Below are 25103 nucleotides of genomic sequence, written 5' to 3' on the forward strand. Positions count from 1 at the left end.
GCTCTTGTGTTTTGTTTTTTAAGTTTTGTTTTTATGTTCCCATACAGTAAGACACAGTTTGTTTTATTTAATTAGTCTAGAGTCAGTCTAGACAGAAGAACAGATAGTGGCAAAACAAGAGGAGGAGGACTGGCCATTTATGTAAATAAACAGAATTGCTGTGTCAACAATATTTCAATCAAAACTTAAGTGTGTACGACCGATATTGAACTACTATGTATCAATCTCAGGCCATATTACTTGCCGAGAGAGTTTACACACATCTAAGTCATACTTGTGTATATATCACCCACAGCCAACACATGAGACAGCATCAAAACATATTCTAGACATTGTACATGACGTTGTGACATAAAGTTCTGATGCTGTCCGACTCATTTTGGGAGATTTCATTCATCTTTCGTTAGCTCAACACTTGCCAACAAATAGCCAAAATGTTAATTGTCCTACAAGGCACGATAAAACGTTTGTAAACAGTAATATAAATCAGTCTCAAGAACTGTTTAATAAACAAGAAGTGACTAAAGTATTTAAACAAGTAAACACCGCCAAAGCATCGGGACCCGACAAATTAAGTGGCAAACTTGTAAAGCTCTGTGCGGAACAACTGGCTTATGTCTTTTGTGCTATATTCAACAAGTTCTGGCAAACGTACAAAATACCTTCCATTTGGAAGACATCTGAAATAATTCCAGTACCCAAAAAGAAAATCATTGCTTCCAACAACGACATACGTCTCGTAGCACTTACATCAATTCCAATGAAGTGCCTGGAGAAATTGATTTTAAAACATCTACTGAAAGAAGTCGAAACACGTCTTGACCCGCTCCAGTTCGCTTACAAACCGTCAAGAAGTACAGAAGATGCAATACTATTTATGCTGAATTGTCTATAGGCCTACCATCATCTTGATACTAAGAGACACTACGCCAGAGTATTATTCGTAGATTTTTCATCTGCATTCAGCACCATCCAACCACATCGCATGATCAAAAACATACAAGCTTGGATTCTAAACTTTCTTATCAAACGCCCACAATATGTAAAAGTGAACGGGCATGTGTCAGGCACGAGAGAACGTAGCACTGGAGTGCCGCAGGGGTGCGTTCTGTCACCAGTATTGTATACCTTATACACAAATGACATTCAGAGCCTATCAGCTGACACTCCTATCATAAAATTTGCTGACGAAACAGCAATCATTGGGCTTATTGCAGGTGACGAAAAGCTGTACCATTCAACAATTAAAACTTTTTACCAATGGTGTATAGATAACTTTCTAATTTTAAATGTTCATAAAACTAAAGAAATGATTATTGACTTTAGGAAACATAGGCCATATTGCATAAATTCAGATAAACAATCAAACCATAGAACAAGTACACGAATATAAATATCTAGGAACAACCATCAACAACAAACGGAAATAGAGTGAACACTGTCAAAACCTCTACACACAAAATTCACCAGCGACTCTTCTATCTCAGAAAGCTAAGAAAATTTAACATCGACAAAACAATTATTTAACTTTTTTATACAGCAACCATCACCAGTCTAATTAACTTTGCCATCACCTGCTGGTATGGTAATACTTCACTAGACAAAGACTTAGACTAAATAGACTCATTAAAAAAAGCATCGCATATCACTCGAATACAGATACCATCTCTTGCAGAGATTTTTCATGAAAGATTCTTAATGACAACCTGCACCCATTAAACCACTGGTCGTCTCCTTTCTATTAGGACTAAAACAGAAAGATTTTAAAATTCCCCTATCCCAATTTCGGTCAGAGTGTTACAAGATCAGCTGTCGTCATCGAGAAGTATATAGAAGTCAAATTCATAAAGCGCTGGTTGTGTATGTGTTTCGTGTGTGAATGTTATTCGAATTTTTCATCTATTCTTTTATTGTACAGTAGTTACGCTGATATTGTCAATTGTAGTCAAACTGAATTTCCATTTGATTGGATCAATAAAATTATCTTATCTTAAATTTGTGGCAACTATAATATTGCAATCAGCATCCCAGAATCACCTCGACTTTGCTTCTTATCTTATATAATACAGACATTACTTCAAAAAAGAAGATGATTACGTCCTACGCGTCATGCATTTATAAGATAAGTGGAATTAATTTGTTTTAGTTTTTTTGTTACTCTTAACAACTGACATTTTTCTGGGTAGAAAGACATGCTCCAATTTGATTCCCATTTCTGTAATATTACTGGATCTCTCAGTCAAAACAATGAGGCCGCAGACAGGACATGGAGACTCATTTGAACAGTACAGTCATGTTATCCAGCAGCTTCTACAGAGAAATACTGTTTAGTACTTATCAATGGGCTGTACAGATTGCAGTAGCTAACACACTATCTCACCCATGCCAGTGCATAGAACCTAGTACTTTATAGAAACACACCCAAGCTAACACACTATGCTCACACATGCCAGTGCATAGGACCTAGTACTTTATAGAAACACACACAAACTAACACACTATGTTCACACATGCCAGTGTATAGGACCTAGTACTTTATAGAAACACACACAAGCTAACACACTATGCTCACACATGCCAGTGCAGTTTATAGAAACACACACAAACTAACACACTATGCTCACATGCCAGAGCATAGGACCTAGTACTATATAGAAACACACACAAACACACTATGCTCACACATGCCAGTGCATAGGACCTAGTACTTTATAGAAACACACACAAACACACTATGCTCACACATGCAAGTGCATAGGACCTAGTACTTTATAGAAACACACACAAACTAACACACTATGCTCACACATGCCAGTGCATAGGACCTAGTACTTTATAGAAACACACACAAACTAACACACTATGCTCACACATGCCAGTGCATAGGACCTAGTACTTTATAGAAACACACACAAACTAACACACTACGCTTACACATGCCAGTGCATAGGACCTAGTACTTTATAGAAACACACACAAACTAACACACTATGCTAAACTTTTTAACCCAACGGCCCCAGTATGTTAAAGTCAACAACACCAAATCGTCAACTCGAGTACTATGTACGGGTGCTCCACAAGGTTGTGTACTTTCTCCTGTGCTATACACTCTTTACACTAATGACATAAGAAGCATCTATGACTCAGTTAAACTCATTAAATTCGCTGATGATACTGCCATAGTCGGTCTTATTTCAGGAGACGAAACTCAGTATCGAAGCTCGATAGAAGAGTTTACAAACTGGTGCACCGACAACTTTCTAGAACTGAATGTAACAAAAACTAAAGAACTTATAATAGATTTTAGAAAGAAAAAACAAACTATACGTGAACTGCAAATAAACACTACATCTATAGAACAAGTAAAGGCATATAAATATCTAGGCATTATCATCAACAACAAGCTTTCATGGGAAGACCACCTTGGAACTCTAACAAAGAAAACAGCCCAGCGACTCTTTTTTCTATACAAACTCAACAGTTTTAAATTAAATAAGAAGATCCTTGAGACATTTTACGGCGCGACTGTACAAAATCTGCTAACATACGGAATAAGTTGTTGGCAAGGCAACGCCTCATCTAAACTGTTGCAACGTCTAGAAAACATCATTAAAAAAGCATCAAAAATTACACTCACAACATTACCACATTTAAAGGAACTTTTTGAACAAACGTGCCTAAGAAAAATCGAAAAAATCTTGGAAGACAACGGCCACCCGCTCCATCAGAACTACGCCAGGTCGTCGCGAAGTGGGCGACTGCTGTCAATCAAAACAAGAACGGAGCGGTACAAAAACTCGTTCGTACCTCACTCTGTCAGACTCTATCACCGCCACTCATTGATCAGGGAACATAAAATGCACCAAGATACCTGTGTGTAGTCGCTGAATGAACTCTTTATGTTGTCTGTTGTATTTATGTGTATTTTTCTGTTGTGTTGTCTTTATATGAGAAACGAGTCCTTGTAATCACAACAAATTTCCGTAAGGATCAATAAAGCAGTCTTAGTCTTACACATGCCAGTGCATAGGACCTAGTACTTTCTAGAAACACACACAAACACACTATGCTCACACATGCCAGTGCATAGGACCTAGTACTTTATAGAAACACACACAAACTAACACACTACGCTTACACATGCCAGTGCATAGGACCTAGTACTTTATAGAAACACACACTAAATTGTTGAAGGAGAAAGGAGTAACAAAAACTACCTTTGATTACTGTGAACAATGAATAAAAAAACAAAAAACAACCAAAATCGAGTCTACAAAAATCTCACAAAACAAACTTTTGTAAACAAAAGAAAACATTTTATTTATGTCTTAATTTTTAGAACACTGAAAGACAATCATTAGGTACATTTAGAATGTTGAAAGCACTTTTCTAACAAATATGTGTGTATTTGATATTTTGTTTTTAAAGAGTTCCAAAATAAAGTGACTATTGTAGGACTATCAACAATGTTTATCACTTAATTTAATTCACTTTGAAGCTACAAAGTATCTCTGTAAAATAAGAACAAAACAAAAAAGAAATGATGCAAGGTATTGCCAATGGAATGGATTACTTTCTTGGTGTTTCTGCCTCTATAATCAGTTCACAATAGTCCTCACCATCAGACACTAGTAATGGCTCTGTTGATTCTCTGAAAAAAGAAAATTTGTGTTTACAGAAAATAAAAAAACAAGCGCCTTTAAAAACAATGTGGAATTCAGGACAAAGATACAGCATATTTCATGCCCTATTATATAATCCTTGTAGCGTTACACAAAACAAAACTTTACTATGAAGTGGACACCTTTAGAATTTATTTCTTGTTTTCGTTTAGAAAATAAATACTACAATTTTAGAACATAATAAAAACCTAAAAAGATGAATTTCTAGTTAGTTTACAATTTAAAAAGGCACATTATTTTCTTTTACTTTAGCAACAAATATAATCAGTGCAGGCCACATGCTAAGAATACAATAAGAGGAAAATATAGCACGTTTAATCAATTCAAAAACTTTCTTGCCATAGTAAGAGTACAACATTTAATATGTATATTATTACTCTTTAAAATAAAAAGCAATCTATATAATTGATTTATTTACTTTAATTTAACCCTTAAAGTGCTGAACTGTTTTACAATGAGTGCATACACAATTCTAATGTTTAGAGGCTAAACTACCACACGCGTTTTAAGGGTTAATAGACATCAATATCTTCTGTTCTGAAGGAATGTCTGTAAGACAGAATCAGTTGGGATAAGTCTAACATTATCAATAGCTAACATCATTGTTTTTTTTTAATCTTTTTCTAATTCAAATCTGACAAGTAAAAATAAGGATGAACCTTTTATATCACTTTATATACTGTTACATGTAAAGTAATACACAAAGTATTAATTATTCTAAACTCATTAGAGATTTTCCTTTTAAATTATTTTGTTGTAACTTTACTGGACCTTTATTTATTTTATGGTTTTCACAACATTTGTGTTGCTCTTGCGACCAGGGTGCTCTATAGAAAGCATCAAGGGCTCCTTGAATGCTCTCATCAAAGATGCTTTCGCACCATGATGGGTATATCCTGGCAAGATTACCTTACAAAAAAACATGTTTTGCTGGAAGCCGGTCTGGACAGTATAGAAGCACCACTTACATTCCACAGCTGCACTTATCAGCATGGAGGATAAATACGTGCCAAAGACGATCTTTTTTGGTAAGCTTAAAATTGAACAGTGTCAGAGTCCCCCCTCCCATAAGCACTATACAGATCAACTAGGGCACTATTTTATCCTCACTGGCTCAGAGGAGAGTAGTTGGCAGCAGATGGTCTCTGAAAGAGACAGGTGGAGAACTTTCATGAAGGTCGCTAACACACATTTGAAGTCCAAAGAAAAGCCCTAGTAGAAGACATAATGCAGAAGACATAAAGAAAACTTAAATAGACCAAATCAAATGTGGTACAATATGCAGGTCGCAACTGGATTTGCGTGGCCATGTAAAACGCTGTACTCATCCTTTATTTTGCCATTGCAATTATTATTTATTTGGTGGTTTCTTTTGATTTCGAAAGATTTCATTATGTCATAGCATAGAAAGTCCCTATGTACTTTAACAAGATAATCTCATACATTTGAAAATCCTTAGGAGCAAAAGTACTAGCTCAAGCATTATAACTGAGGCTAGTGTTACTATACAGCATATCTCAAGGCCTACAATATAATCCTTGACACTTGAGACATTACTCAAGTTTTAGCCTGAATACTTTATTCTTAATGCTTAGTAAATGATAATTTTTATGTTTACTTAACAATATAAAATCAAAAACAACTTATTTGTAGCCTCTTACCTTGGTTTCAATCTATTATCTGTTGAGAAATTTAAAGAAAAAAATGTTAGGTCTAGCATAAAAGTTTAGGCATGATATCTATCCTTATGCCGTCCTCTAACAAATTAAAAGTATTTTAATTATCAACTTATGTGCTATTTTTCCCTCACTGACATAGAAGAAAGCAGCTGGAGAGCTCTAAAAAAAGGTTGAGAAACACAGAGAAAATCCTTTGTTGAATATAGGCACAGACAAAGAAAACTAAAAACTGCTGGAAAACAGCTTTGAATGGATCAAATGTAGCAAAATATGTAGGCTGAAACTGAGTCCACATGCAATACTGCACTTGTCTTTACATTTTGGAACTGAAGAAAATGCCTTATATATTTTAATAATAATAAATATTAATATATATTAATATATAAATTCAGTTAATTCTGTCAAACTGATTTTTTCCTGTCATGAAGTCAATGAAATGTATGTAAGAATACTAGAGCACAGCTTATTTAGTAGAGCAAAGGCCTAGTAGCCAGACACCTCTAGTGAATCAAAGCGTAATCTAAAGACAGTAGTGTATACCTCTTGAAGTTCTTGAAGGCATGATTCGAGTTTTTCTTTTCAATGAACATTTTACCTCATGCTGTCTAATAACATCAGAGGTCATCTCAACATGACAAAAGGAACAGCTGTTATAAGATAACAAAATTTGTGAGTTAAGAATATTTTTTGTGTCTGTTTTAAAGTAACTGTACATAAGTTTCTATTTGTGATTAACGGGACACAAAATACAAAAGGCAAAAAAAATTATAAATTTGCCAAAACTGTCAAATATTGTAATTTTCAAAGCATCTTTTGAGTTTTTAAATAAACTACATTTGTTGTTTGTTTTTTTTTTATTGAATGAAATAATTGTCAATGTCAATTTTAGATTTCAATTGTTGCTACTTAGCTAGACATTATATGATTACAGTAAATTTTTAAGTTGATTTTATACAAATCCCATTCTGTTTGTGCAGTTCATGAATTATTTGAGCTGCCTACAGCTTTCATTGTGCCCAAGAGCTGGAGGAGAAAGAATGGTTTCATTGCTAGGAGTAGTCCTAAATGTTGGTGGAGTCTGAGAGCACATAAGATGCCATGAATAGATCTCCCATTGTGGAAACTATCCAGGCCTGAACAAGCTATTATACAATTCTGGATGGGCTATTTAGCATGTTTCTAGTCAAATTTTATACATTTGTAACTAAGTAAGGTAAGGTCCTGTTAGATCAAATTGAAAAAATAGAAACATTTAAACACCCTCTAAATGATGATGGTTGAAGATGAAAAGATTCACCTACATATAAAAAAAAAAAACAAGATCAACTTAAACTGATTAAGTCTTGCAAGGAGAGCAAGGTTTGGAAGATCCCAGTCTTAAATGACAGTTATACAAAACTCATATTTTTTCACATGTAGGAGTATCCTGTACTAAGCATTAAATAGTTTACAAGACAAGATAAGGATCTTAACTGCAAAACTATATTTTTGTTCCAATTGGGTAGAGCAAAAAACAACCCCCATTTGGGCAGTTGTTTGAGACAAACATCTATAAAAAAAAGCTAACAATATTGTGATTTTACCATCACAAAAGAGATACAAAACACTGATAGCAAAGACAAACAGACACAAACACTCTTTTGTTCCCCTGGCAATCAAATCATTAAATAGGAACAATCTGATATAAACTTTGTCACATGTAAATTATGAGTGAGTCTGGTGTGAATGTACATTTTGGTTTCTTATAGTTATAATGTTTTTTGTTTGGTGTAATGCACATATTGTAAGACAAATTTCCATACGAACAATAAAGATTATTATTATTATTATTTTAATTTATATATATATATTGCATATTTAAGTATTGGTATTAGCTGCCACATAGAAGATTTGCATTGAGTTTGGTATAAATAAAAAATAATAATTAAAAAAAAAAAAAACAATGGCTTTATGTTGAAATAACATCAGTTTCAACTTTTTTTAAACACATTTTTTCTTTTCAAAATATGTTCACGTTTCATTGTTCTTTTGGTAGCACTAGTCAGCTCTTACTTTACATTACCTTATCATAGCTTGGTCACCTTGTTCTGTAGGGAAGAGAAATGAATGACTAAGTCCATTCATTTTGTTTTGTTTTAATAATAAGCTATTTAACTAATTATCAAAAATTAACTACTTCTGTTTATTTTTAATCTAGAATAGAAACAATTAAGTACCATCACCACAATTTGATGCATGCTCCTCTATTTTCTCCTCGTTAAAATGTTCCCCACAGATAGGGCAAGCATACTTTAAAAAAAAAATAACAATTTGAATATCTAAGAAATGCATGTAAACTTTTTAAAATCCAATTATGGACATAGAATACAAATATTTAGAAAAAAAAAAATAATAAAACTAATTAATAATAAAAAAAAAACTTTTTAACAATTTTAAAGTTTGAAATTGATTGTAAAATCTTTTGATCAATGTAGGATATGATCTTATGTAGAAAAAAATCATATGTAAAAACAAGTCAGATATCTAAATAAATGATAATGGCTTACTTTTTTCTCTACTACAGATTCAGGTTGAATTGTACTTGGACCAGCCAGACTTATTTCTGAACAAATGACATCCTCATCACTGTCTTCAGATTCTTTCTTTGGATTTTTTATTAGTTTTCTTGGAGTAGTTGTGGATTTCTTTTTGGATTTTTTACTCAAATCTTTAGATCTTTTAGTTCTTTTAGGCTTTGAAGTTTTCAAGTCTGTTTCTTCTTCATCTGATTTGACAGCTTCATAGTTGCGCTTCATATCTTTACAACTGTCCAATGAGTGCTGGGGTTGATCTACATTTCTATTTGTACTGTTGGGTGTCGTGGAAGTGTTTTCCATAACATTTTCACCTGTCAGGTTTACATTGAGTGCCTTTCCTTCTTGATATTTCTTGTTAACTGCAGCACTAGCAGTGTCAACAACCAAATCACTAGACAAAGAGACACTATTCTGCTGTGGGATTGGCTGTGGTACAGTTGAATCGAGTTTTTTTAATTTCCTTCTGTGACATGTTATTTGTGTACTGTAGAGGTCTCCATTGGCATCTAACAAAGAATTAGAGCTCTGGCTGTTGCTGAGGCATGATGCTGATTCTTGTGATAGTCTGACGTTTTCAGAGTCAGCACAAGTCTCTCTATGAGACGATGGGCTTTTTGTTTGGGGACATGAGCTAGTTATTGTGTTCTCAACAAAATCTGGAGGTAAGGTATCTGCATTTTCTAAAATATCAAAAGTGGGGCTGCTTGCGCTTTTGATTACCAAAATATCATTTGCTTTAGTTTTAGAATGATGTCTTGAGGCAGATTCAGCATATGGTGCATCAATGTTGTCTGTCTCTGATTCAGATGAGTCATCACATGACCAAACAAACACTGATTCTAAGTTCCTTTGGGAATTAAGTTTTTTCCTATTGACAATTCTTTTGCTAGGAGTGGCCACCACGACAGTTTTATTAATAGAGTCTAACTCTGGGGAATCCTGATCAACCATGTGAATATCTTTTTCACTTAAAAGCTTTCTGTGAGTTTTTCTTTTTCCACCTGTTCCTGAACTTTCAATCTTGCGTTTTATGACTTTCAAATTGTTTGACCCTCCATCAATTACACTAGAATGATTTGTACGTAATTTTTTGCTATTACCTGTAAAATCCTCTTCTCTATAAATTTCAAATTCATTCTCACTTTCCTCTTCTTCAATTAGTTCAAACTCATCGTGTTCCACATATTCAACCATGTCTTTGGAGATAGTTTTACTGTCTTTTCTGCTAACAGAATTATGCTTCTTTTGGGTTTTATCACTTTGGTTTTCACCTTCTCTTTTCAAATCAGGTAAATTATTTTCATCGTCATCTCTATTGTTATGAATTAATCTCAAAACTTTGTTTTTATATTTTTTAGGTTGTGCTAGCAAGCAGCCCTCAATATGTGGCCCAGGCACAACAGGTCTTCCCCATTTGTTGGCAGGTTGTTTCATTGCTTTCTGTTCTCTTTGTAATCGTCGAAAGTAGATATCATAAACAAGTTTGACTATTTCAGTGTATTGATCTGGATTTATCTGAGTTTTGGACTGCCGAAGGAAAGACCATAAGGATAGCTGAAAATAAAAGTGACATATTTATGATTTTTTCTAACACTTTTAAAGAACAAATGACTAATTACAACAAAAAAAAATTCTAATTAAAATACAATATGAATTCTAGTGTAGTTCTTACTTACAGACTTTGATGCAGTAGGAAGGCTGTAAAAAAAAAAAAAAAAAGTATGGCCCAAGTAAATAACTGGATGATTTTGAATGCATCAAAACTTAAATAATTAAATGAAAAACTTTTTATTAATATTTACTAGTAGAAATAAGAAATAAAAAAAACTAGAATTAGCATTTGCATATTCGTCATGATAAAATTGCAACTTAATAAAAAGAACTAATAACAACAACAAATTATTTGTCAACATTCATTCACATACTTACAGAACAACTGTTTTTGTTTGCAAATTGTTAAGTAACTTAGCCTGCATAAAGAAAACATTACTTATGTACAAGTGTTTCCAAATAACAAATAAACATTAATTTCATTTTATTGCAAAACTCCTACAAGATCTATTTTTACAATTGCAAACAGTGTTCAAGTTGCTGCACAAAAAATGATCTCACTGGCATGTTAATAACAACTATTTGTGTCACCTGGAAATGACTTAAATGCATTACTATTTGAAAGCCTTAGCATCTACAACAGAAACATCCTGTTTCATATGTTTTTTAAATATAGTGGTAAAATAAAAAATAAATTTAAAAAAATTAAATTAAAATAATGCTAAAATATTATTGTTTTAAGCACAACTAAAGAAACATTCAATTAACTTATTTTCAACTGCAATTACTTATCATTCATAAACCTTCCAAGACATATACATGACTTATACATCATTTACTGATCATTGTCTGAGCTTATAACATGATGGCTAATAATATAGTGTTTTAAGTAGTTTATAGTATGATAATCAGTAAATTGATGAGCTGTGAGTGTTGCCTTTTTCTCAAACTTAGCAATTTGTTCCAATTAAAAGAAAAAGGTATAAAAATCTAACAATAGTAGAACAAAGAAAAATAAATTAACTTTTACTAGATTAACAGACATATTTTCCTTTAAAAAAATTTTCTCACACTTATAGTCTACCAAGATCTGATACTTTTAAAACATAGTTAATTCAGATATATTATAATGTAGAAATATTGATTTTTGTCTCCCATCTAAAAAAATTCTGGCAGAAAAAAAAAGAAAAAATCTGATAAAACACTATTGACAAATACACTTTAGGAAGTAATTTATTTTTAAAGGAAACAGCTTCAAGACTGTACCTTTTTTTTTTTTTTTTTGTAATTCTCAGTACTTTTTTTTTCTCATAGATCATTCTAAATATGCAACAAGATTTTAGGGACATTATACAGCTAAACATTCAAATAAAATATTTCACTATATTTAATATCCAAATTTCTTCACCTTGAACAATGGTGATATAGGCCCTTCACAACGAGCATCATTGGTACTTTCAACCGAAGTAGAACAATTGTTGCTGCCTAAGATGTTTGTCTGAGCATGATTCTGCTCTGGTGTGCTGTCAAACAAATAGCGATTCTTGTTTTAGACAGAGTATAGTCTCAAAAGAATATCAATATTAATAAAATTCAAAACTACATTGTAACCATATACCGAGATATGTATGTTTGAGTGGTGTCTTCATCATCACCTTCAACAGTCATGGATGAGTCTTGATCTACATTTTTTTTTAAACTTGGACTGTGACACCTACTGACTTTTCCATCATTATTTTGTTCTGCCTGAATAAAAAACAATAAATACAAATGACATCTCATTGACATTTATATTGTACTCCTCCAAATAAAAGAAATATCTGTTTTAAAAAATGTCATTATTATTATGCTTTTATTAACATATATACCCATACCTGTTTCTTTGCGTTAGTTAAAGGGTTTGTACAGTCTTTAATCCTACCCAGAAGCTTCATTTTTAATTTGTTAGTCCAACTGTTTTTAAAGGATGATCTTGAATTCCCCTCCATTGGATCACTAGTTTCTGTGAATGGCTTACTTCCTTTTTTATAATAGTCACTATTAGAGTCTGATTCGCCAACTGTGATGTTTTCAGCTTCAGTATTTTCCACAACATTTGACTTGATTACTATTTGATCTCTTTTATGACAGTTATTTTCATTCACTAGTGAGTTCTCAGGCATATGTGATTCCTCTTGAGTGCCAGACTATAAACATTGAACAAAAAAAAGTTAACTACATGGCAGTTTCTTTAAAGCCTTAGTGAATCAATTAGGGATAGAAAAGTAAACATGGTAACTGAAATCTAAAAAACAATTTAAGGTTTTTTGTATGTACTGTATGCTCCATATAGAAATCAACACTTATTGATCTATCTTGAAGAAACTTTGCAGAGCCCAAAGAATTTTTTAAAATCTTCATGACAAAATGGGGAATCCTAAATTTAAAAAAAAGTAATACTTTAGTTGTACTAGCTTTGTTTTTGTTTGAGTATTCCTTATAACTTCGCAGAGGTTATAGGATAGACTTAGACACTTCCTACCACACTGGGGGGGTTCTAAGTTAAAAAAAATGTATAGTTCAGTTGTATTGGCTTTGCTTTTAACTTTTAGAATAAACACAGGCAACCCATTGTATTTCTGATAGTTATAAATAAACTATAAATAGTATTATCATAAGAGTCTTAATCTGTTTACTAGTTAAATTACAAATGAAATATTTATGACAATTAATGAGAAAAAAAAATATTTATAAACTAATCAGGCTTTAATATGTCAAAGAAATACCTGAGTAGGATGGTGACGGCTCTCTGATATAGCACGCTGTAAAAAAAAAAAGATTTTTAAAAAGTAGAAGTTGACATTTACAGGGGGTCTACTGATAAACTTTGTTTTTAAGTGTTGTTAGGTACAGCATACTACTAAAGATTATCTTGCTAGACCCGCTGGTTTATAAAATATTTTATGCAATAAATATCTTCCACCTCAGATATTGAAGGTGGACTGTGAATATAAGGTGGCAAGAAAAAATCCCCATTGAGGAAGTCCTGTTAAGAGCAATGTGCCAGGACATCCACTGTTATAAGCAGTAGAAGCAATGACCTGTTTGAACACATATACCAAATCACTCGATTTATCCCCTGACTATAGGAAATAAATAATAAATAATTACACCCATAACAATAAATAATGCCTATGCAAATGAAGCCAACTTTTTTTTTCTTTTTTTCTTTAAGTCAGCTACCATCAAAATACTGTGTAGTAACAACAAGTAGTAACTTGAACTAACATTAGTTCCATGTAATGAATTTAAACCAAAACAAATCTTTAAATTAATCATCTTTTGAGTTTGTGGGTAGGAATTATGCCCTACCTCATGATGTAATGTCTCTATATTAATTAATTTATCTAACACATGTAATTTGGAGTATTATTTTTAGATAAAGAATCTGAAGTTATTCAAAGCCAGCGAATATCTCTAACCCTAACACAAACTCTAGTCCTATCGGTCAAGGATGAAAGTCGTGATATCCCCTAAAGTGAAATAAATTATAGTCAACTAATGGACTAATGTATTCTCATCTTCTTTCTATTATGCATGCAATGGTATAAATTATAAAGTTTCTGTTCTGCAAGTCTATATTTAGATAAAAATTCAAATAAGTTAAAACCACTACTCCAAAATACTATACTAGATTGCTTTTAAACCCTATTTATAATTAGCACCTTAGGCAATTTATGGTCTGTTAGGTAACTATGAACTGAATTTTAGTTTACAAAATCTTTTCATAATGACAATTACTTTCATTACTAAATAATGATCAATATCAATACTTAGAAGTTCACTATGCCATCGGAGTGTCTGAACAAAGACAAATATTCATCTTAAATTGAAGAGCATTTAATCATTGATTTTATTTTAAACAGAGTATAACTTGAATTTTCTTGTTATTGGGGAAAGAAAAAGCGTTAAAACTTACCAGAATTTCTAATTTCTCTTCATGAGATATTTGATTTAGAACTTCAACTGAAAATCCAGCTTCTAAAAGAAAAGTGTTATCATGCTAGTTAAATGCTAAGATAAAATGACAAATGAAAATATGCAATTTTTTTTCATTTGTTTTATGTCTAATGTTTTTTAATATAATCTATCATGTAATACTCATATATCAATGCAAAATTTAAAAATTTTGTTTTTAAGCAAATAACAGAAAGATTTAAAAAAATAGATACACTGTATATTTATTCACTAAGGACACTTTAGTATATTTTTTAATGGCAAAAATAAATAGAAAAGTAAAAATAGCAAGATTTCATAAAAAGTAGGAGTTGAAATACATATTATATGTATATATGCCTTTTGAGCATTGTCATTATTTGTTATTTCTTGAATTGATATGATAAATTCTTTAATTTTCAACAAATCTGTTTCCCAAACATTTTAATTTTTCAAGAATTGACCTCCAGAAATTTAAAATGACTTTATGCTAAACTCTATCTTTTAGATGTTCCTATTGAATCAGGCAAAATATGTGATAAATTTAAATATTTGTTGTTGTTTTTTTTTATTTTTACATCGATCATCATCAATGTCACTGTCTTTTAGAGTAATGGCTTGAGAGGCTCATGTCCTCTATTTTAAAAGCCCTGGATAGAAACCCTGAAAATGGAATTGGCCAAGTCTGAGACTTTCATAAAATGATAACTTGAAACACATCTAATAAATACAATAATCATTATTCCATGTCTTTAATAAATTTTATGAAGTCTATCAAGCATATCATGTTTTTCAAAATTAAGTACACCATGATGGCCTCATGTTGACTACTAAATATTTCACCCCTTTCACATGTCCTGAAGTTAAACAATTTTAAGGCAATATAAGTGATCTCACCACCAACTATCTCTGACTCTCACTTTCATGCCATCCCATTTAAAGCCATCATTCCTTGATGTTGTCTTCACATCACAGCAGGAAGAACTTTACAAGACAAGAAGATCTTTTAATATTCATCTACCATGAGAGTTTTTCTACAACAATCAGGAATTTGTTACAAGGTCAAAGTCTTTTTTTAATCATGTTGCCAACATCATCATTTATCCAGTACATTCCTTAAAATTGATTATACTGTTATAAACCTAGTGGTGGCACAGATGGGGGTAGTGGTGTGTGTGTGTAGTCAGCCGACGCAAATCGCCCCAGGCCAGTGCTAGACGAGCGGTCAACCGTGACGAGCTACGACGGTCAGCCGAGACAAGTGTCAACATGACGGTTCGGGAAGGATCGCCATCATGAACAGAGCTCAGGAGCGTCACGAGGGATGTAGTCATGTGACGAAGCTAGAAACGTCGAGCCATGTTCCGTCCAGTTCTAGAAGGCCAGCAGGGACCCTATATAAAGAGCGGAGGTGTCGCAGTCAAGAGGATCACGACAGAAGGTTCACGACAGGGCTTAGAACACGGTCGACTACAGCACAGTTCAACGGTGTGGTTCTGTACGGAGCATTACTACAGTTCAGTGCGGAGTACTGTCAAGTACAGTTGAGACGACTGGCATCTTGATCTTGGTCTGCGATCGAGTCCGACACAACGAGCCTAGTGTGTGAAGTCAGTCCTGAACTGTTGAACTCAGTGCAAGCCCAGAACGAGACGGAGAGGCCAGTGCAAGAGTTGATACGGCGGTACGGTGTTATTGGAGAGATATTTGTACAGTGTACGTGTTGCCAATTGTACAGTATTGGCTGCTATTTATTCAACTATTAAAGTGTTACGTTACTTTGGAGCCCTGAGTTGTCAAGTTCTTTAAGTTGGTGGTGTAAGGTGCAGTTTGCAGAGAGCCTGGATAGAGAGATTCGTAACAATACCTAAAACTTCCTAATAAAAGTATTTCATCTTATCACTATGGCTAAAACTCTAAAAATAACAATGTCATTACTGTAGTTACAGGCTGCTGCAGATGAGGAATGCTTAGCTTTTTTAAATATAATATATCCCAATGACCCATTGTACAGATTTTAACTGGTAGTCAAATAAAGATCTAAAAATGTTCATAATAAAAAGAAAATTACCATTTAGCAAGTGAATCTCAGTTTCATTCAGGGACTCAGTGCGTGAATCTGATTCTTCTGTCTCTGCTGTCTCCATAGCAATTAATGTGCTACTTCTTGTCTTCATTCTGTTTCCTTTTTTGCTGAACATTGTTATTTTTACATAGACCTGGAATCTAGATCTAGCTCTAGTTAAGTCTAGTGACAATCTAGTCTGAATCTAGAGTAATCTAGTGAATGAAAATGTAGATGTAACAATAGTAACAAACATAATAATTATTATTTAATAGAGTCTAGTATTTAAAGATTAGCCCTGATTGTCAATGCGTAGGTTATAATATTCTAGCACCAATCTTTGGTAGGTGCACAATTTTTGAATGCACCTTTTAGTTGCGCTGCTTTTTTAGCTTATGGAGTTTTTTTTTTATTTTGATGATGTAATGTTTCTTTAAGGCTTGTCTGTGTGCCCCTTTAGGGTGAGTCCATCCCATCCCAGTGGCGCTACAGCCCATGGAGGGCTCTGGCCTGCTTTAACACATCCTTCCATTCAGATCTCTCCTGGGCCTTTTGTCTCCACGCCCTAACCCCAAGCTGCTTCAGATCTGCTTCCACGTCATCTATCCATCGCATTCGGAGTCTGCCTTTGGGTCGCCTGCCTTTTGGTTTTTGCCTGTATACGATCCTTTTCCAGGCCTAGGTCGTTTTCCGCTGAGATCTGTCCGGGTTTTCTTGTGTGTATTAGCTTTCGTAACAGTATTTTTTATATGACAGAGTGGTTAGCCCTGTGCATAACCATCTGGGGGGCTGCCCCTTTCAGCTCTCTGGATAGCTGCCTTTATTTTCGGGTAAGGTGCCCTAGCCTTTGTGGATCCCTCCACTTCCTGCAAGGCAGCAGGTTTGATTTTGGTCCACCCCGGGTATTTTATTTCCCCGGTACCCACCATATCTGGAGGGCATTCCCCTATCCGCCACCTGGGGAGGCGCTCAATGGGAGATCAAAAACTCCACACGAGCTTTAGGGTGAGTATCTAAGGCAATAATGTATTTCGCAGTTGTTTCGCTGCCATTGTGTATTAGACTAGAACTTTCAATTTGTCTTTCTTACGTCCCAACAGGGAGTTAGTGATGGGATTGTAGGTTGAGTCTACACTAGTGTCAGCAGTGAGCTAGTGTTGTGCGATAGTTGTGAGAGGCAAAATACGTAGTGATGCATTGTGTTGGTATTATGGGACCACAAGGTGCAGAATGCTTACTTGACTATTAATATAATATCTATAGTAGTATAATATTTGGACATTTTTAAATTCAATAATAGATTACTCTATCAATTGTATTCATTGTAAATTATTTCAGTTCATTAAATATTATAGTGACATGTTAACATGTAGTCAATTATATATTTTAAGCATGAATATGTATATTGATTGTTAGGGGCCCAGGATAATGAGCTAAGGCTTACAACATAACCCCTGACACTGATGACCTTGTAAACTGGCCTTCTATTCTGGTCATTCTGTATTAGCATTCCTCAAACTGTGGGGCCCACCTCCCAAGGGATTATTTAATGGATAAATTATAAAATTTATGGAGTTTTTTTTATTTTGATGATGTAATGTTTCTTTAAGGCTTGTCTGTGTGCCCCTTTAGGGTGAGTATCTAAGGCAATAATGTATTTCGCAGTTGTTTCGCTGCCATTGTGTATTAGACTAGAACTTAAGTTAATGTGAAAGTCAGTCGTGAGTGAGCCGTTACAGTCGATACAGACAATGTAAGACGTGTGCGGCTCTAGTGGAAGAGAAATGTGTACGACTCAATGCAAGTTAACTAGGGTAGAGTTAACTGGAGTGGACTACTGTCGTTAAAGTCTATACAGCAAACTACAGTGGACTTGAGCCGTTACAGTCGATACAGTCGATGTAAGACGTGTGCGGCTCGGATTCGGTAGACTTGAGTACGACTTGGTTCAGCTTTGGGAGACCTGGAGCGACACTGGGAAGTGTGTCGTTGGACTGTTCTGTGGAATACGGCTCGATGCAAGTTGAGAAGAGATGAATTGCAACGAAGTATAGCTAACTGTAAACTGACAGATATTGTACAGTCTACGCTACATGTTACAGTGACCAATTGTTAGAGTTAATAGTCATTAAAGTTATATGAAACTGAAAGTTTAGTCGTCAAGTTCTTTGCTGTGTTTTTATTTGTGTGACAACTAATACATCTAGCCAGAAGATTCAGAAATACGAAACAATATTAATATATATTATAATAAATCTACTGATCTAGAAATAGAAAAATCTTGATCTATAGTACTATAATATTAATACTAATTTAATCTAGATCATTTATTCATTTATTATTAATAATGATTAATATATAGACTAGATCTAGTATAATATAGATATTCTGATATTGTTATAACCCTGCCATGCACACCGCCATCCAAGATAGAGTGCAGAAAGTGCGCACTATTAGTGACTAGACTAGTCGGTGTTCAGTTTTATAAGAATCTACCTGTTTACCATATCATATGTATATAGATTTATAGTATGTGACAGTAATATAAGTATTAAAGTATCATCCGAGTATCACTATCAGATCACTACTATTACTATCAGTTCAGTATCATGAGTATTCATGAGTATGTCTATGTGAATGACACTGAATGAATGTGTCTAGATCTAGAAATCTAATCTAGATCTAATATAGTTAAATTAGTCTACTAGTATTCTAGAGTAGAGTCATTAGAGATAATAGTCTATAGCTAGATTTAGATAGATCTAGATCTAGATCTAGCCAGAATCTAGATCTACTGATCTACTCTAGGCTAAGACAATTTTTTGTTTCACTTACCGTCGTTCGCTAGATTTCTAATTTTTAATATACATCTATAGTAGATCTATTGACCGCGCTAACATTCAATCCAAAATAGAAAACTATATTGAGTTGAACTAAATTATTTACATTTTGATATAGATCAGTGATTCCTAAAGTGGTTTATATAGACCCCCAAGCCCCAAGGGTCTACGGAGACATCCAAGGAGTCTACGAAAGTGAAAAAATAAATTGGGGGTCTATGAGATATCCATCTGGGTCTACGATAATACATTTCATTTAAGTGACTTTAATTTTTTGCATCCTGTTAATGTAATTAATTCATACACTAATATAGGCCTATGTATTAAATTGTACTTTAGTTAATCCTTTGAATATTTATCCTGCTAATCAAACCAAAAAAAAATGTTGTATTTAATTTCAATACTTATTTAAATAGCTTAATTTTGTCTACACGTAACTAATGTTTAACAAAAAGAAATGTAGACTGTACAGTGTTGTTGATTTAAAATTGGGATTTACTCCTTCCTTTTTAAACAATCAGTTGCCTAGGGGCCTTTTTTTATGACAATATGAAACTAATTACGCTGGAGGATCATCTGAGACAATGCCACCCTGACAAAATAGATACAGATTTGAAAAATGTTCGAACACTCAAAGATAAGGTTTGTGAGAGTCTTACAATATCCTTTTACTTATAACAATTAACTTGGGAAGACATAACCTTAGACCGCACTACTTGGAGAGAGACGGTGACCAAGAAAGCTATAGACTTCGAGAAAACATGGGCCTCGATTCTTGAAGAAAAGCGTGCCACACGGAAAATGGCCAGCTCCTCTTCCATCAAAGCGAAAGCCACGTTGACATGCAATATATGTGGACGGGAGCGTCTCTCCAAAATAGGCCTCCACAGCCATATGAAAAAGTGTTCGAGTGTTCGGTACATTTGCTAAAAGACATTTCATTGCACGTTGCGTACCTTTTTCTTTTTTATACAAGTCATTACATTTGATTCAGTAATAGTGTCTTAAAAGTCAATGTTTGTACAACTTCTTAACAGAATTAAACGACTTAAAGGTGTTTCAAATGAACAAACAAATGTGTATTTGTTCTATTTCTTATTATACACTTCTAGGTGTAAAACTATTAAACATTGATAAAAACTATTATCTAGTTCTATGCCATTATTCAACAGTAAAAAGATATAAATTTATTTACAAAGTCAGAAACAATTGCAAGTATTTCTAAACTTGTGTATGTTTCTTGTTCAATGGAAAGAACACCAAACTAAGCCAACTTCCTCTGTGTTATAGAAATTCTTAAATACTTTTTGATCAGTCGAAACATCGAGAATAGCATGTATGATGTGACAATGTTTGGAAAACTTGAAAATAAAAGAAACAGATTGAGCCTTAAGAAAGTTGAATAATTAGCAGCTGTGTCGAAATTTTCTATTCGAGACCACCAGAACTATCTCTATAGACATAATTGTCGCCCCCCCCCCTGCTTTTTTTTCTGTGCAACACATTAATATTAGCACAACCAAACTCTCTCACCCACCCCTCCCTAATTCATGTAGGCTAATACTTTCAATAGTTTTATGAGCATTCATTAAAAAAAAAAGATGGGGCGATCTGGCAAGATTTGTCACCAAAACGTATATTATTGCTGAGTGGTAATGCACTTTCATTCCGAACCGAGGGAGTCCCGGGCTCGAATTCTGGTGAAGACTGGGATTTTTATGACACCTCTGAGTCCACCCAGCTCTAATGTGTACCTGACTTTGGTTGTGGCAAAATAATAGGCGTTTGGTCATTGTGCTGGCCACATGACACCCTCGTTAACCATAAGTCATAGAAACAGACCTCTACATCATCTGCCCATAGATCGCAAGATAAAAACTTTTCTTTACATTACTTTTACAACTACAATTGATAATCCTAATGAAAGCAGTTACTTGCTTTAAAGCAATCCAATCCACTGGCACACAGGCTCTGGCAGAGTAAAAGGGTTAAATGTTTTGAAATTAAAGTTTCGTGTAACCTTTAGGACGTTTTGAGGGAACTTATAATCATTTTTTTTTTTTACAAAAGTCCAATTTTTTTTTTTACTTTGATATCATCCCCAAGTTCTCAAATGGTCATGAATTATCGATCCAAGCGCAATGAACCTCTTCGTGCAATTGATGCAACGCCAGCGTTTGTGGGCCCCTAATGGTTGTGGGCCCGGGTTCATTTAACCCCTTCGCCTTGAGATGCAATAAAATTACTGATTTCCTCGCCAGTTTGGCACAAACAAGTCAGGGACATTTTCTTAATCTCGTGATAACTTTCACGAAGGAAATTTCACACCACTACTTACTCATGGAGAAAATGCGTTAGACGACGTAGAAATACTGACTCGAATCCACAATAATGCAGAGTTAAATTCCTGGATATTCTTGTGCGCCTTAATTGTCTCTATATGCGATCACAAAATAGTAGAGTATTGTCTTGAAACAGTGTTTTTTTTGTTTTTTACATTGATATACCCGAGTAGGCATTAACAGTTTACTAAACAAATCGATGAATAGAAATGTGAAAATTGCAATATAAGGACGATGGCTATTCATGATGTGGTTATGGTTAGAGTGCTGTCTTGTAATAACTGTCCCAATATGTATTAATGAAATGATGATACGATTTATCAAGGATTATGGTATTTTAAAATCATCATCTAGGCTTTTGAGTTTGTTCTAATGCTGTAATATTCGTAAGTAACTTTTGAAATAAGGTTTCTGCATGTAAAAAAAATATGCTAAAAAGCTCAATGACACAATAACCATTACAGGATCTCATGTTAAATGTTGGGGATAAAGACGTTCTCAAGAAATTGTTATGGACACAAGCAGAAACAAATAGTAACCAGGTAGTTTGTCGACGAGGGACTTATAATAAACTAGTCGACCGGTGGCGTAGCATGCGCCGCTATTTTGCAGGGCCGGCCTTGGGCCACTGCAACCTATGCGACCGCAGTGGGCCCCGCACTTTCATAGGACCCGCGCTAATTCAAGGTGTACACATTATAAAATTAAACCATTTTATAACTTAAAACAGATTTCCCGCGCGCCCTCCTGTCGATTTACCAGGAGCTCCTGGAAATTTCCCGAAATTGCAAAAGATACGAAAAAGTCTTTAAAATATACGGAATATAAAGACAAAAATTGTCATTTTGGGGTGTCCTTCAATATGGAAAACGCCAATCCTACGCGCAATAAATAAAAACGGCATTATGCATTAGCCGTAATTGTGTAATCTTGTGAAAGAAGCTTCTCGCGCCTCAAACTAATGAAGAATTACTTGAGGTCAACAATTCTCAAAGATAGATTGAAACATTTGATAATTCTTGCTGTTGAGCGTGATCTATGTAGGAAACAGAATTATTATGATATACTGTAAGACTTTTCTACACGCAAGACTAGTAAAGTAATTCTTTGCGTAGTAAAGAATGAATAAAATGCATAAACGAATTTATTTTCTAGTAGAAACTCTTAAATTTCACTTATTATCCGCTTCCCTACCCAAACTTGGCCCCGCGAAATCAGTTTGGCATAGGGCCCCACAATTATTAAGTTCGGCCCTGCTATTTAGTGACGGGTGAATATACATAGTAGATTACTTGTTCTCTTTCCATGACTTCTTGGTCACAACGGTTAAGTCCGGCGCTGCTATTTAGTGTTTGTAAAATGTTTTTTGTAAAATGTTTTACATGTTTCGGATGTTCCTTCAGAGTTGAAGATAGTTTACTTCCTAGTCCAAACCTTCCGCAGAAGGAAGGGGGGTGGGAGCGGGATAAATCTAAGCGGCAGTCCAGCGCGCAAACCGCACGACCAGGCAGCCATCCGTAGTGACCGGTGAATACTTGTTCTCCCCCCGCTCTTGTTTTTATTTGTGGGGTGACTATCCGCAGAAATAAGAGAGTGATCTTTCCTTTCCTTCTTCTTCTCGTCCAAACTCTTGAGCGACGAAGATAATTATATATAGAGATTATCACTTGAATGTGAATACATTTATCTGTTGCAAGAACGTTTCATGTGACTTCCTTTTCAAATTTTTGGTTTGTTTTGTTTTACATGTTTTGGTTGTTACTTCAAAATAGCCCTAACATCCCACAGGACGGGCAGAGTTCGAACCCGATCGAGACGACATTCCAGAACGCATAACACACGAATAGGCAATTATCAAGTGTTATGTTTTACTTTTTTTAGTTATATATCAAAATAATATAATAAACTAATAGAGATGTGATTGAACTGAAATGTTTTTTGTACAAATTTCAAGTTCCAACAGCCTTTAAGTCTATTTACACGTAGAAACACAATACATTATTGAAATCCACGTTTGCATATTTGCGTTCAGTTTTAGGTCCTATGCATTATCTTATGGACCTAATCGTACGGTAGCGCTCGAGCCGATTTTGACACCCAGTCCGCCTCTGCGCGGTAACCACTGCATTGTTACCACGGTAACGTATAGCGTCGGAATCCACGATGGCAATGTTGATATTGGGGGTCCACGATCTAGGCCTAATAGAATAATAATAAAATACGCATCCTCTGTTTAGGACCCCTCAACTCAAGAAAACATTAAGAAACTGGAACATAATAGAGCAGTGAGATTCATAACAAACGAATATTCACATTGACTAGAGTAACACCTTTAGTGAAATCACTAAATTTAGAAATCCTTCAGGAGAGAACACTCAGAATTAAATTAGCAATTAGCCTATACATAAAACACAGAACCATAATCTTCAAATACAAAAACAAAATCTAATTAAATACTCAAGACATTCCTCGTTCCATAAGCTTGGACAAATTTGTACAAATGCTCCTTCTTCCCAAGTGCTATTATAGCATGGAAAACCAGTGACTTGGCAGAATGATGCGTATGATGTAATCCTCTTTTTTTTTTTTTTTGAAGTAACTTTCTTTCTCTCTCTCTCTCTCTCTCTCTCTATATATATATATATATATATATATATAGGCCTATATATATATATATATATATATATATATATATATATATATATATATAGTGCTTTTATGTAAAAAAAAAATAATAGGTGCGGTACTCAGTGATGGATTGCCTAACTTTTAACTACTACTAAATTAAAAATGAACGTTAAAGTACAAGAAAGTTTTTTTTTTTTTTTCTCACATTGAAATGGGTGCCGTTACGCCGAACCGGTGCGTACCGTCACAAAAAAGCACTATATATATATATATACGTTGGGGTGGGGGTTCTTGGGTGAAAAGTATTTATTGTAATAGGCTAATTGTGTAATAAATTTTAAATTTACTTGATTTTAAGAAGCAATTAAGTTTTACATTTAGAAATGAACTAAAAACTAATAAAAATATATTTTTTTTTTTGCAGGCCACTTACAAAGAGACACAGTAGATGTACGTATAGATTTTAGATCTAGTAGGCCTATGTATGGCAGGCATCATTAAAAGTTTTCCCAAATTCTTTTCGTGTTTAGACCATTAGACCTAACCGTGTTCCCGTGGAGCTGACCCATATATGTTATATTTTCGCACTAAAATTAGTAGTTTCGCTATTTTATATTTTATTTTCTAAACGTACTTAAGCAAAAGTTTACTTTTAAAACACTAGATATACCATTAAAATTGTACTTTTGTCATTCGAATCTTAATATTACACTTTAATGCAAAACTAATTCTCTCGTGACTCCACTTTCTACTAAGTTCACTCCC

General features: G+C 34.1%; 1 protein-coding gene across 3 annotated transcripts; it reads right to left on the bottom strand.

Annotated features, from left to right (window-relative positions):
• Nucleotides 1–4294: 4294 nt before the first annotated feature.
• On the bottom strand, nucleotides 4295–19388 carry LOC106071137 (uncharacterized). Of its 3 annotated transcripts, none has more exons than XM_056032002.1 (15): nucleotides 19364–19388; nucleotides 16535–16743; nucleotides 14447–14508; nucleotides 13254–13289; nucleotides 12363–12674; nucleotides 12107–12234; nucleotides 11897–12011; nucleotides 10867–10907; nucleotides 10614–10635; nucleotides 8908–10491; nucleotides 8578–8650; nucleotides 8424–8448; nucleotides 6902–7008; nucleotides 6344–6362; nucleotides 4295–4651 (listed from the first exon to the last, which is right to left on the bottom strand). In XM_056032002.1, exons 2-15 carry the CDS (start codon nucleotides 16662–16664, stop codon nucleotides 4570–4572), a joined length of 2736 nt encoding a protein of 911 aa, XP_055887977.1. In that variant the 5' UTR covers nucleotides 16665–16743; nucleotides 19364–19388; the 3' UTR covers nucleotides 4295–4569. The 3 variants fall into 3 exon arrangements, with proteins under 3 accessions (XP_055887977.1, XP_055887975.1, XP_055887972.1); XM_056032000.1 differs by lacking the exon at nucleotides 19364–19388 and adding an exon at nucleotides 19033–19340; XM_056031997.1 differs by lacking the exon at nucleotides 19364–19388 and adding an exon at nucleotides 19025–19340.
• Nucleotides 19389–25103: the final 5715 nt, after the last annotated feature.

This window comes from Biomphalaria glabrata, chromosome 1 (assembly GCF_947242115.1).
Source record: "Biomphalaria glabrata chromosome 1, xgBioGlab47.1, whole genome shotgun sequence".
Taxonomy (NCBI): domain Eukaryota; kingdom Metazoa; phylum Mollusca; class Gastropoda; family Planorbidae; genus Biomphalaria; species Biomphalaria glabrata.